The sequence below is a fragment of the Erpetoichthys calabaricus genome, chromosome 1 (assembly GCF_900747795.2).
Source record: "Erpetoichthys calabaricus chromosome 1, fErpCal1.3, whole genome shotgun sequence".
NCBI classification, from domain to species: Eukaryota; Metazoa; Chordata; class Cladistia; order Polypteriformes; family Polypteridae; genus Erpetoichthys; species Erpetoichthys calabaricus.
The window spans coordinates 351,303,506-351,317,965 of record NC_041394.2 but is presented as its reverse complement, the minus strand read 5'-3'; the positions used below and the strand labels follow the sequence as shown (position 1 = coordinate 351,317,965).

General features: G+C 38.8%; 1 protein-coding gene, 1 long non-coding RNA gene and 1 pseudogene across 4 annotated transcripts in view; 2 read left to right on the top strand and 1 right to left on the bottom strand.

Moving 5' to 3' along the window:
- The window catches only part of LOC114668746 (zinc finger protein 208-like), a 690,636-nt pseudogene that overhangs the window by 370,386 nt on the left and 305,790 nt on the right, over positions 1 to 14,460 (bottom strand).
- LOC127527878 (uncharacterized) overlaps positions 1 to 14,460 on the top strand; it is a 438,124-nt gene that overhangs the window by 256,168 nt on the left and 167,496 nt on the right. The gene's annotated exons all lie outside the window — the stretch shown is intronic.
- The window catches only part of LOC114668832 (zinc finger protein 883-like), a 35,076-nt gene continuing 32,461 nt past the window's right edge, over positions 11,846 to 14,460 (top strand). Inside the window, exon 1 of the mRNA XM_028824808.2 lies at positions 11,846 to 12,037. Coding sequence (XP_028680641.1) covers positions 12,018 to 12,037 — 20 coding nt within the window. The 5' untranslated portion in view covers positions 11,846 to 12,017. The remainder of the gene's footprint in view (positions 12,038 to 14,460) is intronic.

Genomic DNA, 14,460 nt, shown 5'->3' with positions numbered 1-14,460 from the left:
ATTTAAAGTTTAGGTTAGCAACAACTGAAAAGGGGAATTTCAGGGAAAAACTAATAGGTTACAACCTACACATGTTCTGCAGCAATTCAAGCAAATGAAGCCTTGAACTTTGAAGCAAACAATTTGCACAGGTGTCCCAACTTGTGTTGATTACTTACAAACCATCTGTGTGTCTTAAAGAAGAGTTGGACCAGACTGTGTTACTACACCCCCTGAAGTACCACTTGGACAATATTCCAGCGATAATGGCAAGAAAATGGCAATTAACAAATCAAATAAGGCAGGGCATCATTTCCATTACATGTGTAGGCCTTTCATTTACAGAAGTGTATAATGGTATAATGGTATATTACCATAAAGTTGACCACATCACTGTGAATATATATATATATATATTACAGTTTGTTATCTATACATGGACTTAATAGATTAGACAAGGTAACTGTATATTGCACTAATTAAATCATAACACTGATCCACCAGTGCCATTTCAATGGCCAACTTAACAAAGCAAATGGTGTTGACTCCATCTGTACCTTATTAAAAACAAAATGAGAGAATTCCTGCCTAAAAATATGTCACTAATACTAACCAATTAATAAAACAGTATGCAACAAGTCCCTTGACATAAGAACATTCTACCCTACAGGTTTATTTTTTAACCAAAAAAGAAATGTAACCAATTGTATCACAAATATTGTAAGTCACCTTGAATAAAGGCATCAGCCAAATAAATAAAGGTAAATGTAGTTGAGCGTTTGACCGCTATTTTTGGATAAGTCCAGTATTGATTATGAATTAAATAATCGTAGTCAGTTCCTTTTTCAAAGCTGCTATATACAATTACATGTTGATAATACAACACCGCCATTTCAGCTTTAACTGATGCATCCAGTTTCTTGTCATCATTCTGTGATGGCAAGTTTCTTGGCACAGATAATACGGATGCAACAGACTGAAGCAAGTTTCTGTTCAAAGCTATTGTCTGATGAAGTGCAAACTGCAGCAATGGCGCCAACTTAATTATTTTTAACTATGACTCTGTTATTTCTTGTTTGATTTTTACACACTATATATGCGAGCTTGGCCATTCCCGTTTTCCCGGGAATTACAGCAGTTTCATTCCCGGGAATGAAAAATGTCCAGGAATCCAGCCCGGGAATGGATTCCCTAGTTAAGAATTCTTAATGTAATCTAAGTTTGGTATTAAATTTTCTGTGTGTAACTTTTTCCGGTTTTATCCTGTATACTAAAAACTAAGAACCGTAGGACTTATATTGGTTATATTAATTGCCATGTTATGTATTGTTGGCATGTGTAGACTTTTTTTTTTAATAAAAAGTAAACAATCCTACACTACATGTCTTGCACAAATACTCATTTAGTTGGAAGAATTCAAAAACAGTATTTCAATTGTCAGCACTTTCTTGTTAACCTGTGTTACATGAGCTTCAATTTGTGGTGAACATGGTCAGCTGGATTTTTGTTAGCTTTTTAATTTGAAATTCATAACATATTTTCTATGCTTACTTTGAGAATTCATACATACAGACTTATTAATTATGTGGAGTTTTGATTGAAGTTTGATTCAACTTGTATTTCTCCTAAAACTTGTAAACCTGACTATAACAACTCTGGTAAGATGGTGGTTCAAGCTTTATTATGACATTTCAAACAAATTCTTAAGAACAGAAATAACCAGTGATATTGGCCTGTGTTGCGATTTGAGCATCCCCAGTCCTGAACTAAGCTGGTATGGGGTAACGCAGCCCTAATAAAAATATGGTGTGTGTGCTCTACTTTTAATAAGGTAAAAAAATAATCACAGTACTATTAAACAGTGAGAGGACAAGATGTCATTATATGAACATCTGAGCTCAAACTATGGTGTGCTCTTCATCCTCTGGACTGTCTGGCAATTGAAAGGACTTTGTAGGCAGGCATTTTGTCATATCAGTAGATGTAAATACAGATGAGCGGGTCTTCAATTTAGGAAATGCATGTTGGCTACAAATTAACAAGAGTTGCAAAAACACATTTAAAGATGACAAGATTATAAAAAGTGAGGGATAGCAGTAGGATAAATGCACACTAGGAACAGTTTTTAATAAGACAAACATCTAATTTTTATTTTGGGAAGGCAGAGTCAACCAGAGGTTTCCCACTTTTACTAAATTTATAAAACATGAAGAGAATTGAGCTGGTCATTACAGTAGAAAGAACACTGCAAGTGTAAAAAAACAAATATAACAGTGGCAGGTAACAGAAGGAGCTAAAAAATCTCAACTCAATAATTTAAAACATTAAAGACGTTTTACAAATCACACAGGTAGAGACCGTTTTGAAAAATTTAAGGCTTGTACTTCTTTAAACCAATACACTACTACAATGGCTGCTCACTTACTACTAATTGGGGGTTTACTGTCAATGTAGCAGCTTCTGATGTCTATGGTGAGTAATAAAACATTTGGAAGGACTTCACAGTAATAAAAACTATTATTTCTGAAAAATCCTCCTCAAATTCAAAGACAACTAAATATATATAATCCCAGTGAAGATGTGTAGTAAAATACTCAGTGAACCAGCATCATTGTGCACTTTTATTAATTCACATAATATTTTCCTGCCCTCTTTATTGAATTCTTTTCTAATATAATCTACTTCTGTCCACAGCTGTAACATCAATTTTGACCTCACAGTTTGAAGACTAAAGGAGTGTTATGTATAATGGGCATCACATGTGTGAGTACAGAGCTTAGAAATAAAACTGTCTGGAAAAAAATGCTTAATAATAATGGTGGACAGCAACTAAATAGTGCAAGTCTTAACAAATGTTTGAAGATCTTACTTCAAAGTCTCTGAAACAGAACTTTATTGATGTTTCCAAAAACACAAATCCAGTATTAAGTTTATCAGACCCATCCTACGGAAGTAAATGTTGCACGCAAACACACAAAACCATAAGAAAAAAAACATATTTAAAAATAGTAATAAACTCCTAATAAATAACTTCTCCCAGTATTGAAACCTCGAGCGCCTCACTCATCCTTAGCACTCGATTGTCTGGAGATCTGTGCTCCTCATTGACCAATGTACCATGGGTAGGGGCCAGACAAAGAACAACCAATTACTGGCCGTCATGAAGATTTTAATTAAATCAAGCAGAGCCCTGCTGAGAAGAGGGATGCCAGGCCAGTCTGTGGTGTTCACTTAAGAGTTCCTAGTGGCACAAAAAGGTGACCCACACACCCTGGCCGAGCTCAGTGTGATAAAACTACATGTAGTGAGCAGCCGCCATATGAGTTTTACCATTCACCTTATCTCTATATCTAGTACAAAACACACAGAAACTGATGTCATTGAGATATGGTAAGAAAACCAGAGTAGCTGTGCAGGGTAGGAACCGACTACGGGCCATCGTAGGGTACAACTGCATGCGTATCCACCACCATAGTAAGTCAGGTTAGGTGTGCCAGCCCACTAAACCTGGGAATCTTTAGAAATAAGGATGAAAAAAATAAATAGGAGAAACATGGAAAATGCTTACAGAACATAAAATTCATTTTGTTGGAAGTGTAAGGCAGTAACACCAACCACAAATCTCTATTAACCTCCCAATATTCATCAACATGCATTACTGGTTTTGGATGTTAGCACCAAAACATAGGCTTTTTCACATATGACATAGGCAAAAAGAGAAAAACAACATCCGTATAATTGTTCTTCCATGCAATGCATGTAAATATATGACAACTACATTGAATTAAGCAGGTTTCAGAATGCAAAGCTGTGTATATAAATAAACACATACTGGTTATAGACGCCCGTCTTCAACAGATATGAACATTCCTACATCGGACTTCCAATACAACTCAAGAGTCCTGCCACGTGCAAAAGTTCACCGATGACACTGCTATTGTGGGCTGCATCAGGAGTGGGCAGGAGGAGGAGTATAGGAACCTAATCAAGGACTTTGTTAAATGGTGCAACTCAAACCACCTACAACTGAAGACCAACAAAACCAAGGAGCTGGTGGTGGATTTTAGGAGGCCCAGGCCCCTCATGAACCCCATGATCATCAGAGGTGACTGCGTGCAGACCTATAATACCTGGGAGTGCAGCTGGATGATAAATTGGACTGGACTGCCAATACTGATGCTCTGTATAAGAAAGGACAGAGCCAACTATACTTCCATAGAAGGCTGCAGCATAAAGAAGAGGGACGCCTCACGCCTGGACAAACTGGTGAGGAAGGCAGGCTCTATTGTAGGCACGGAGCTGGACAGTTTGACATCATTGGCAGAGCGACGGGCGCTGAGCATGCTCCTGTCAATCATGGAGAATCCACTAAACAGTATCATCTCCAGACAGAGGAGCAGCTTCAGCGACAGACTGCTGTCACCGTCCTGCTCCACTGACAGACTGAGATCGTTCCTCCCCACACTATGCGACTCTACAATTCCACCCGTGGGTGTTAAACGTTAACATTATACAAAGATATTGTTTGTCTGTTATACCTGCACTGTTACCACTCTTTAATTTAATATTGTTCTTTATCGGTATGCTGCTGCTGGAGTATGTGAATTTCCCCTTGGGATTAATAAAGTATCTATCTATTAAATTTAGACTTCTCCAGGCGGGTTACCCGAGGAATACCGGCACGTCAGCGCTACACTTTCTCTCCCTCTATACATTTGTTTTCGTTCTTGGGTTCGCATGCACTTCGACTTTTCTCCACGGTCGCGGACTCCAGTTTGTTTCAGTTCGTGTTTATCTTTTTCTGATCATAAGTGTAAAGCTCGACTAACTCCTCGCTGCTTTCTGAAATGCCGACCGATCACGAACACCGCGGAATGATAAAGGAGAAAGTAAAGTACAAATTAAAGCGCTGTGTGTGTGTTAGTGAAATTGACGTGATATACACAAACGGCCTGCTTACCTCTACTTAGTTACTTTGGAGCAGATAGAAACTCACGCATTCGTAAACTGACGTGCCCAAATTACGAATACTTACCCTCCGTCTCTCGGTAATGATTTTCTTTCAAAACGGACTACGTCTGGCCCAAATGAAAAATCCACATTCATAACATGACGGCCCCAAACTCATATCACTTACCTTCACCCTGTGTGCGATGTGATACTTTTAAAGCCGACCTACTCAGCAGCCTGTTTCGGTTTGCAGCATACAAGGGAGAAACGCGCGCCGACTTCCGTATCCGACGCTTTCGGTGACGACACGGGTCAAAGTTCTCCGAAAACGTCATCAAGGGCGACGAAAACCAAGTAGAAATTGCTGCAGACCGGAGTAAAATGGGCGTAAATATCATTTTCGACTTCAGCCAATCATATATTAAATTTGTGAACGTCAGGCACTGATCAGCCAATCGAAAATTTTAACGTCACGGTCAATCACCTTTTTTTTTAACAAATCGCCAATCGGTGTTATTTGTCATTCATGCTCCACTTTAGCCAATTGCCTTATGGATGCGTAAAAAGAAAGGTGGGAGTAATTTCTAAAGGTGGACGTGTTAGATAATTTCTAAAGGTGGACGGTCAAGATAAAATGATTGAAAGAGACGGAGTGTATATTCGTAAAATACATCAGCGACGATACTCTACAAGTGCCACTATCTTACAGTATAACACTATGTCGAGTGCATTATTAAGACTGCAGTGTATTTTTACCACCGTCATTTATGATTAGCGGCTCTGAAAAAATAATGATAATAAAAGTTTGGATATGAGATATTTACCGTTACTAAACAAGGTCTGAAGAAAATTTAAATGAACATAACAATACAAATTTGTGTCCGCCTAATTTTAATGGATTGACGTGGACTTAACTGTGGGCTCTACTTGATTGAGTCAGTCAGATTAAAACAAATGTTTGACTGTTGTTGTTTACTCGAATGTCCAAATGAAGTAGTCGCCTACATTTAACAAGTCACCTTAAAGACGGGCTATAAACGTATTACAGTTTTAAATGTTGAATCTTTACTTCTATAATACACAACCCTAATATGTGTTTTATTATTTTCATTACTGTTTATCCACGTTTATTTATTTAAGTATTCATAATATTCCATTGTCCCCCCGTCTGCCTGCAGGTCAGCCTCTGTATATAGTTCATATCTCATTGAGCCTCCATTTGACTCCATCCGGTCCTAGTGGTCTGCTAAACACGTCAGCCTGTCTTTAGGGTCTCTGAGATTGGAGGAGGTCAGGAGTCCAACTGTACAGCAGGTACTGATGGGCATCAGCATCACGACTGGTAACAAGATAGAGATGGCAGATAGTTCAGCTGGACATCATCCTATATGACTACCCAAGCAAACAGCATATTAAGAGCGCACAGAGTCTGTATACTCCAGTATGGCCCTGACATAACAACCTGTACAGCTGTAAATGACTCCATTTTACTGGTCGTTTTAGCACACACTACACTGAGTCTGTCTAATCTTAACCATTAACTAATTCAATCTGAAAAGCTGGAAATTTATTTTAATAATTATAATATTAATTCATTACATTTTGGAAATGATATTTCTGGTAAGGCATTTTTTTCTTGTTTGTCATAGGTTTAAACTGAAAAAAAAAAAATATATACTGTATATATATACTGCTCAAAAAAAGTAAAGGAAACCTTTTTAATGAGAGTATAGTATCAAGTCAATGAAACTTCTGGACTATTGATCTGGTCAGTTAAGCAGCAGAGGGGCTTGTTGATCAGTTTCAGCTGCTTTGGTGCACTAGAGGGGCAACACTGAGACGACCACCAAAACAGGAATGAATGGTTTAACAGGTGGAGGGAAGCCACTGACATTTTTCAATCCTCATCTGTTTTGTCACTCGTTTTGCATTTAGCTGCGGTCACTGTCAGTACTGGTGGCATGAGGCCATACCTGGACCCTACAGAGCTGGCACAGGTAGTCCAACTTCTCCAGGATGGCACATCAATACCACGTGCCATTGTCAGAAGGTCTGCTGTGTCTCCCAGCACAGTCTCAAGGGCATGGAGGAGATTCCGGGAGACAGGCAGTTCTAGGAAAGCTGGACAGGGCCCCTTGTAAAAGGTCCTTAACCCATCAGCAGGACCCACCAGTATCTGCTCCTTTGGACAAGGAGGACCAGGATGAGCACTGCCAGAACCTACAAAATGACCTTCAGCAGGTAGGCCACTGGTGTGAATGTCTCTGACCAAATAATCAGATACAGACTTCATGAGGGTGGCCTGAGGGCCCAATGTCCTCTAATGTGCACCGTGCAGTTCAATTGGCATTTGCCATAGAGTACCAGAATTGGCAGGTCCACCACTGGTGCCCTGTGCTTTTCACAGATGAGAAAAGGTTCACCCTGAGCACATGTGACAGACGTGAATGGGTTTGGAGAACGTTATGCTGCTTGTGACATCGTTCAGCATGACTGGTTTCGTGGTGGGTTAGTGATGGTATATCTGGGGGAGCATATCCATGGAGGAACGCACAGACCTGTACAAGCTAGACAATGGCACCTTGACTGCTGTTACATATCGGGATAAAATCCTTGGACCCATTGTCAGACCCTACGCTGGTTCCTCCTGGTGCACGACAATGCCCGTCCAGGAGCACAGTGATGCCCTGGTCTATATCTGGAGGAGATCCCCCAGGACACCATCCATTGTCTCATTAGGATGTTGTCAGGCGGGGGGAAAGGGGGATGGGGTGGCAGCATACAAACTACGGAGTACAATTTGGAGTTGCTGCAATTAAATTTTGGCAAAATTGAGTTGTCTGCCTGCCTGCTGCATCATTTTTTCTTCTTTGATTTTCAGGGTGTCTTTGAATTCAGCCCTCTCTCTGTTGGTTGATCATTTTCATTTCCATCCTTTCGTTCCTAACACATCACCATATCAGTTCTAAGCAGCAGAGATAGCCAGCAGGATTTTTTTTCCCATTGAGATCTGATGTGTTTTCAAAGTGTTCCTTTAATTTTTTTTTGAGCAGTTCATTATACACACACACACACACACACACACATATATACATACACATAAACACTGACACACACTTATTATCAAGACCTTAAAATAACGAGGTTCTAGCTGTGAGTTATGGTTTTAGAATACTGAGCTTCAAAGTTTTTGACTCTCCATTTATCAGGAGTATTCAATCCTTTTCCTTTAATTTTGTTCCTTTATATACAAGCTGCATTTTCAGTTAAAGACAATGCAAGTTTTATTGAAAATGTGACTCCTAAATAAAGATAAGTAAGACCCTTATTGTTGTAGATTATGTTTGTAAGTGAACAGTAAAGTCTTGATCAGGATGCTCAGTTTCCAAGTTGTAGGATTACCGGTGAGTCCAGCAAAGTGCCATTTGTAGATGGTGTTGATATGAGAGGAGGCTCTGCTCAAATCTATCAGTTCTAGTTGTGTTAATACACGAGTTGATTGGGGCAGCACAAATTAAAAAGCTCAGTATTGTCACTACCAAAAACAAAGTATTATTAATAATTATTCAGTATAAATCGTACAACCATTTCAAGAAATATTTACAATTAACAATAATGATGGGTCAGTTGAACTGAAAGAAAAATTAATCTTCTTTGTGCATTGTAACAAACAGACTGATCGGGGAATATACTAAAACATGCCCACTTCTATATATTATATATAAATAATATGTAATGAGGATAGACATGTTTGCTTGTAATGTTAAAAAAAAATTAATAAAACTGTACAATACAGTTATAAAAGTTAAAGAAAAAATGCAGATGGCATGAATTGGCTAAAAACAGATACACAGACAATTTCAAATATACAGAACTTAATCAACAAAGTGTCCTTTATTATTTACATCAATAGTTAAATCAAATATACACAACTCTATTATGCACAGTCAGTTTAACACTCCGAAATAAAAAAGGCCAAAGACAAATAAAGCAAGTGACGCGTTTATTAGAGTAGACGTTGAGATGGAATCCCAAGTTGAGATGCCTCAGTGATGTTGTCTGTCTTCATACTCCAACAGTTGAAGTAAAAGTTTGTCAAACTCTTCACTCACCTTAAAAAAAAAAAAAAAGATTTATTTTCACCAATACTAAAATAGTATTAATGCGTATTTAAAATTTCACTTTAAACAAATATTTACATTTATATGTATTTAGTTTATATTCTTGTCTAAATTCACTACAAGTAAAATGGTATTCTGATTAACAGAAGAATGGTGCTGAAAAGAAAAAGAAAGGACCGTCTGCTCCCAACACCACATGACGTCCCACTCACCGTCTGCTGATCCATCAATGAACAGACCTTCTACCTCTGGTAGAGAAATCCTCTCAACTGTTCCTCGAGGGTAAATAAGAGCCAATCACAAAAAAAGAAACAGAGAGGACGTCACTCATAGAGACACTTTCTGTACTCATTAGAGACTCACTAAAGCCAAATCAGCACATCCAGAATGATTTAAACTCTGTCAGTCTTTTCAAAAGTACCTACAGCTCTTGACAGCACTTCATCAGGTAGTTGTGGAGGACATCTGTCAGCTCCTCATCTTCTACTGTATAGAGGTCATTACCTGGTGACCTTTAGGATCTTCATCATTTTTAAACCATTTGGATGAAATCTTTTCAGATAAAACAACCTGTTGGACAAGCAAATACAAGAGTTTGGTGCTATAAAGTCATCATAGCTCTTTGCTACTAGATAAATTGCAATAACAAATTTTTACTTGTTAACTGAACTAAGTTACCAGCAAGTGGTCATCTGCTCCATGGCTTTTTATGATGAACTCCAACAGTTTTTATGTTGAGTCCTCCTGGAGGCCCTGCTGATCTCTGCAGCCTCATAAACCTGAGCCCCTTGTTCTCGAGTCAGCTGCCCTTCTGCAGCCACACAGCCACTGTGGAGACACACAGATAAATACATCAGACTGTCACATGAAGGATTTGTCTTGTGCAAGCTGTCTGGTTTTATCTGAACACTCCTGTTTTCTCATAAAAGTGGACACAGTGAAATAAAGTTCAAACTTTGAGAATTACTCCGTGGTTCACTACCAAAACTCTCGTTGATGGTTATCTCAATAGTTTTTTAGAATACATCTATTATTTCAGAGTATTATGAATACCCCAATCTGGACACTACCTAAAGTAATATGCAAGTCACAGACACGTCATCCTAAGATTAAAAGGATAAATACAGTGCTCTCCATTATTACTGGCACCCCTTGTAAAAATTAGTAAGACGGGTTACAAAAAAATCCCTGTTTGCTGAAGAAATGTCACCTTGTACTGAAAAAATTAGAAACATCAGACTTTTAATTGAAACAATTTCATTCAAAGAAAAACAAAGCCCTCATCAAGAAATAAATATTTTTAAAATTAACATTTTTATAAGGGGTGTCATTAATAGTGGAGGGCAAGTTAAATGAATGCCACAATTAAAGGTATGCCACACATAAAAAAAAAAAAAAAAATATATATATATATATATATATATATATATATATATATATATATATATATATATATATATATATATATATAATCAGCATCTTTAAAAGACTGACAGTAAAATCAAAGGGTTTCTCCATAGTCAGATAAAGAGCATACTGAGAGAGAATAAAAGTAAAAGTCCTGAAATCCTACACAATCTAAACACAAATGTAAAGTTACATAAAACTTACAGTTAATATTCACATACCATCAACATGTCTACTCCACAGTCTACTGAACCAGCAGGGATGTCCTAGGAAAAGAAGGAAAGAAATAAAGACACACGTGAAAGTCAAACTCTACAAGTGAATTACAATTTTAAGATTTTACAATTTTTACAATTTACTTTATTTTTCATCAGTATCCAATTTCCAGAAAATATTCTTGTAGCAAGCTGGCTGAAAGGAAAAACATTATAAATGTCACTTGTAAATAAATTGAAAGGCTCTGTGCACCTCGCGACTGTCAGTCTGAGTCAGATACAACTTAGTGGCGCACTGCCCATTGCAGGAAAGTCTTTAACAGTTTAGAAATAGCAGGCATCATCTGCACAAAACTGCCATGAAATTCTATCAAAATTGACGGTACAAAAACATCGCAGATTATTTGGTATTACAAATTAGACACATTACTCAAACATAAGGAACTAAACTGAAAAGAAAAAAGGTAACATCGTGCACCACTGCAGTCAATCTGAACTTTATCAAAAGCCTACTTCACGACAGAATAACTGATCAAGCGTTTCCTAGATGCTTGTAAAAGTGTTTTTTCGTCTTCCATGCACAGTCGAAGAGTTCTCGTGAAACTTGCCTTGTGGAATTTGAAGAGTTGCCGGTACCACTCAGTGCCGATCCACTTCAAGCACTGAATATAAAATCAATTACTACAGCGAAAATTATTATAATACAAAACGTAAAGGTTCACGGTACAAACAACCATGAAAACAAAGTTATTAAAAATACAAAAAAAAAAACTGCAACTTTCAAACGTTTTCTTTTCGAAGCACATTTACTTCCATTGTCAAAAATACGCGCAATTAGTTTCGTCGCTTCTTCTTCTTTTGTCTAATGGAGTTTCATCACCGCAGCTTCTTCTTTTTTTTTGTGTTTCTTTTCGTTAAATGGAGTTTCGTCGCTTGGTAAAACGGCAGGTTATTTAAGAGATAACTTTATAAGGCGGAACCTCAAATCGGTACGGATCATGAACTGTGAAACGTTTGGTTAAAGTTACACTTGATAGACAACTTCAAAAGTTGGTAATTTGACAGGTGAGTTTTTGATTGTCATAGAGTAACAATAATCTCATTCGTTGAAATTCTGAATTAGCGAATACTATCCACTTGTATTTACAGTTATCCCGCCTTCAGATCCGCCCATACTGTCTCGGGTCTGCAGCAATACCCTTCTCGCCAAGCCTTGTATGTGACGTCACCAATGGTGAAGAAAACAAAATTGGCGTGCACGTGTGTTTCGTGTCTTTTACTTGTGAGTACTAAACTGGAGAAGTGGAACGAGACGGTTGAGTGAGCAGACTTTTAAAAAAGCATCATGTCACCCAGAGGCAGAAGGTAAGTGGTTCGAGTTTGGAGTCTTGATTTTTCTGATGTGGATTTTGTTCCTATCTTTCATCTTCACTCCGAGTTACGGCACGCTACGGTACGGAGTATTAAAGACTGTTCTCGACTGCATTTCTGTGTGTCCTTCGGTACTCTCCGTTCATTGTTTTATGTATGCGGCTCGCGCCACTTCGTGTTGTCGCAACTTGATTCTACTTTAAAACCAACGAGAAACTTCGCCATCCTTAGCCGTATCCTCTGTCCGTGTTCCGTGGGATCCCCGAATTCTTTGAGCTTGAGGAGAAGGCAATTTCATAGTCAAACTACGCTTTGGTTTTTTTTTTTAAAGAGATGTGAGTAAAACGCCCACCGCAACACACGGTTAAAGTAAAGATACACTCGTGAGGGCAGTACAGCCATTGTGTTCCAAAACTCCATCAGATAAGAGAAAGCGCACACACAACCTCCTACTCCTCCGATCAGTATCTGAGAGCAAATATGTCCAAAAAAGAGCCGTTTGGGGTACCACGATTTAAGGTTGGACTGAAAATGAGAACAATTAGCCAACTTAAACCTCCATGTGTTTCCATTTAAAATGGCACTAATACTCAACCGATTACCTGGCAAGCGGTGTTACGATATATTAGTTATTAATAAATTCCACAAACACCCGAACATCTCTTCAGAGAGGCAATTACATTTTATTCCTATTAAGTTTAGACCTCATTTTCCATTGAGTTACGAGCTCGGGTGTACAGGTATTTGAATTCTTCCAACTTAATGAGTATTTGTGCGAGACATGTAGTGTAGGATCCAGAGGCGTGACCACGGGGGGGCTGGGGTGGGCACTGCCCCCCCAGAGACAAGCCGTGCCCCCCTGCGAAATGCTCTGTCTGTCCAATAAAAACTCCGGAGAAGAATAACATTTGATTTTCAAAACTGAGTTGTTTTTCCTTTCCAATCGGCCCGTTTGAATTTGGGGCGTATCCGTCAGTGTCTCCTCCACTAGACTAGCACCGTGCTGCTCACAGTTCACTTTGCCGCACATTTTGCAGCATGTTTTGAACCTGTTGACCGCATTCTTTAATTAAATTCGCGTATACGTTCCATTCTTCTTTTATTTTCTGGTTGGTAACACCAAAGGCTATGCATAGGTGGCTTATTAAAAAGCAGACATCTTCAACCTCTGTCCCTCCGCAAGCTGCTGGCTCCATGGTTGAGCCCAGCACCACTGCTACCAACACGGAGCACAGCGCACCCACGTCGGGAACTGAAACTCTAAAAGATGCAGATAAGCCTACACAATCCTCCAGCTCTGCGCCCGTGTCGGGTACTCCAAACCTCTGCTTTCAACAAAATATACAGTCCGGTCTGCCTGACTTAAATATGGATAGCCCATCCCAGCCCATTTTAATTAATTATCCCAAGCACGCATTCGGAAAGACACTCAGATGTTTTAGTGCAAGCTGGTATCAGACTCGACCATGGCTTTAATATTCTGTTGTCCGTGATGGCAGCTTTTGCTATGCCTGCCGCAAATTTAGTGTTTCCAGTTCACCAAACACGGCTACACTAATTGGAAAAAAGCTCTAGAAAAAGACGGTGGCAGCTTCCACAAACACGCATCTAGTATCCCGCACGTCAGAGCCAGGTCTGCATCACGGCACTCATCATTGATGTGTCTTCAACTGCATGTGAAAGCTCTTTCTCTACTTTGAACCGCATTCTCACTCCACTCCGCCGAACAATGCTGCATTCAAGGAAGAGAAATTTCATCATTCTGGCACATGACAAAAACATCACAGAAAATCTAGACATGAATGAATTTATTTCAAAAATGGGGATGGATGGATATTTTTTGCCCCACCAGACAAGCCAAATGCCCACCCACACATGATGTTCTGTACCAGTTAGAATAGAGTACAAGGTTTCCCTCCTTACCCATCAGTGCATCTATGGATCTGCTCCCCTGTATTTACAGGAACTCCTTATCCCTCATACTTCCTTACGTACCCTCCGTTCTGTGCATTCTAACACTCTTCAAGTTCCCAGAACTAAGCTTAGGAGTATGGGTGATAGGGCCTTTTCTTCAGGTCCGCCGAGGCTGTGGAATTCTCTCCCTGACTACCTGAGAGCCCCACAGTCGACTTATGTTTTTAAACGAAACCTAAAAACCTATCTTTTTAGAAAGACATTTTGTTAAATTATTTTTGTAGAGTATTTTGTTTGTTAATGTTCTCTTATTTTGTAGCACTTTGAGATTGTTAAATATAAAGCGCAATATAAATAAAAAATTCTGGTCTCACCTCTGTGTGCTTACCTATATCATGGCAAAGTAAATGAATAAACCTTTTATTTTCCGTCTACTCCGTTTTAATTAGGTCAGACCAAAGAAAACATTTAAGGCTATTAAATGTGATCTCAAGAAAAGATGA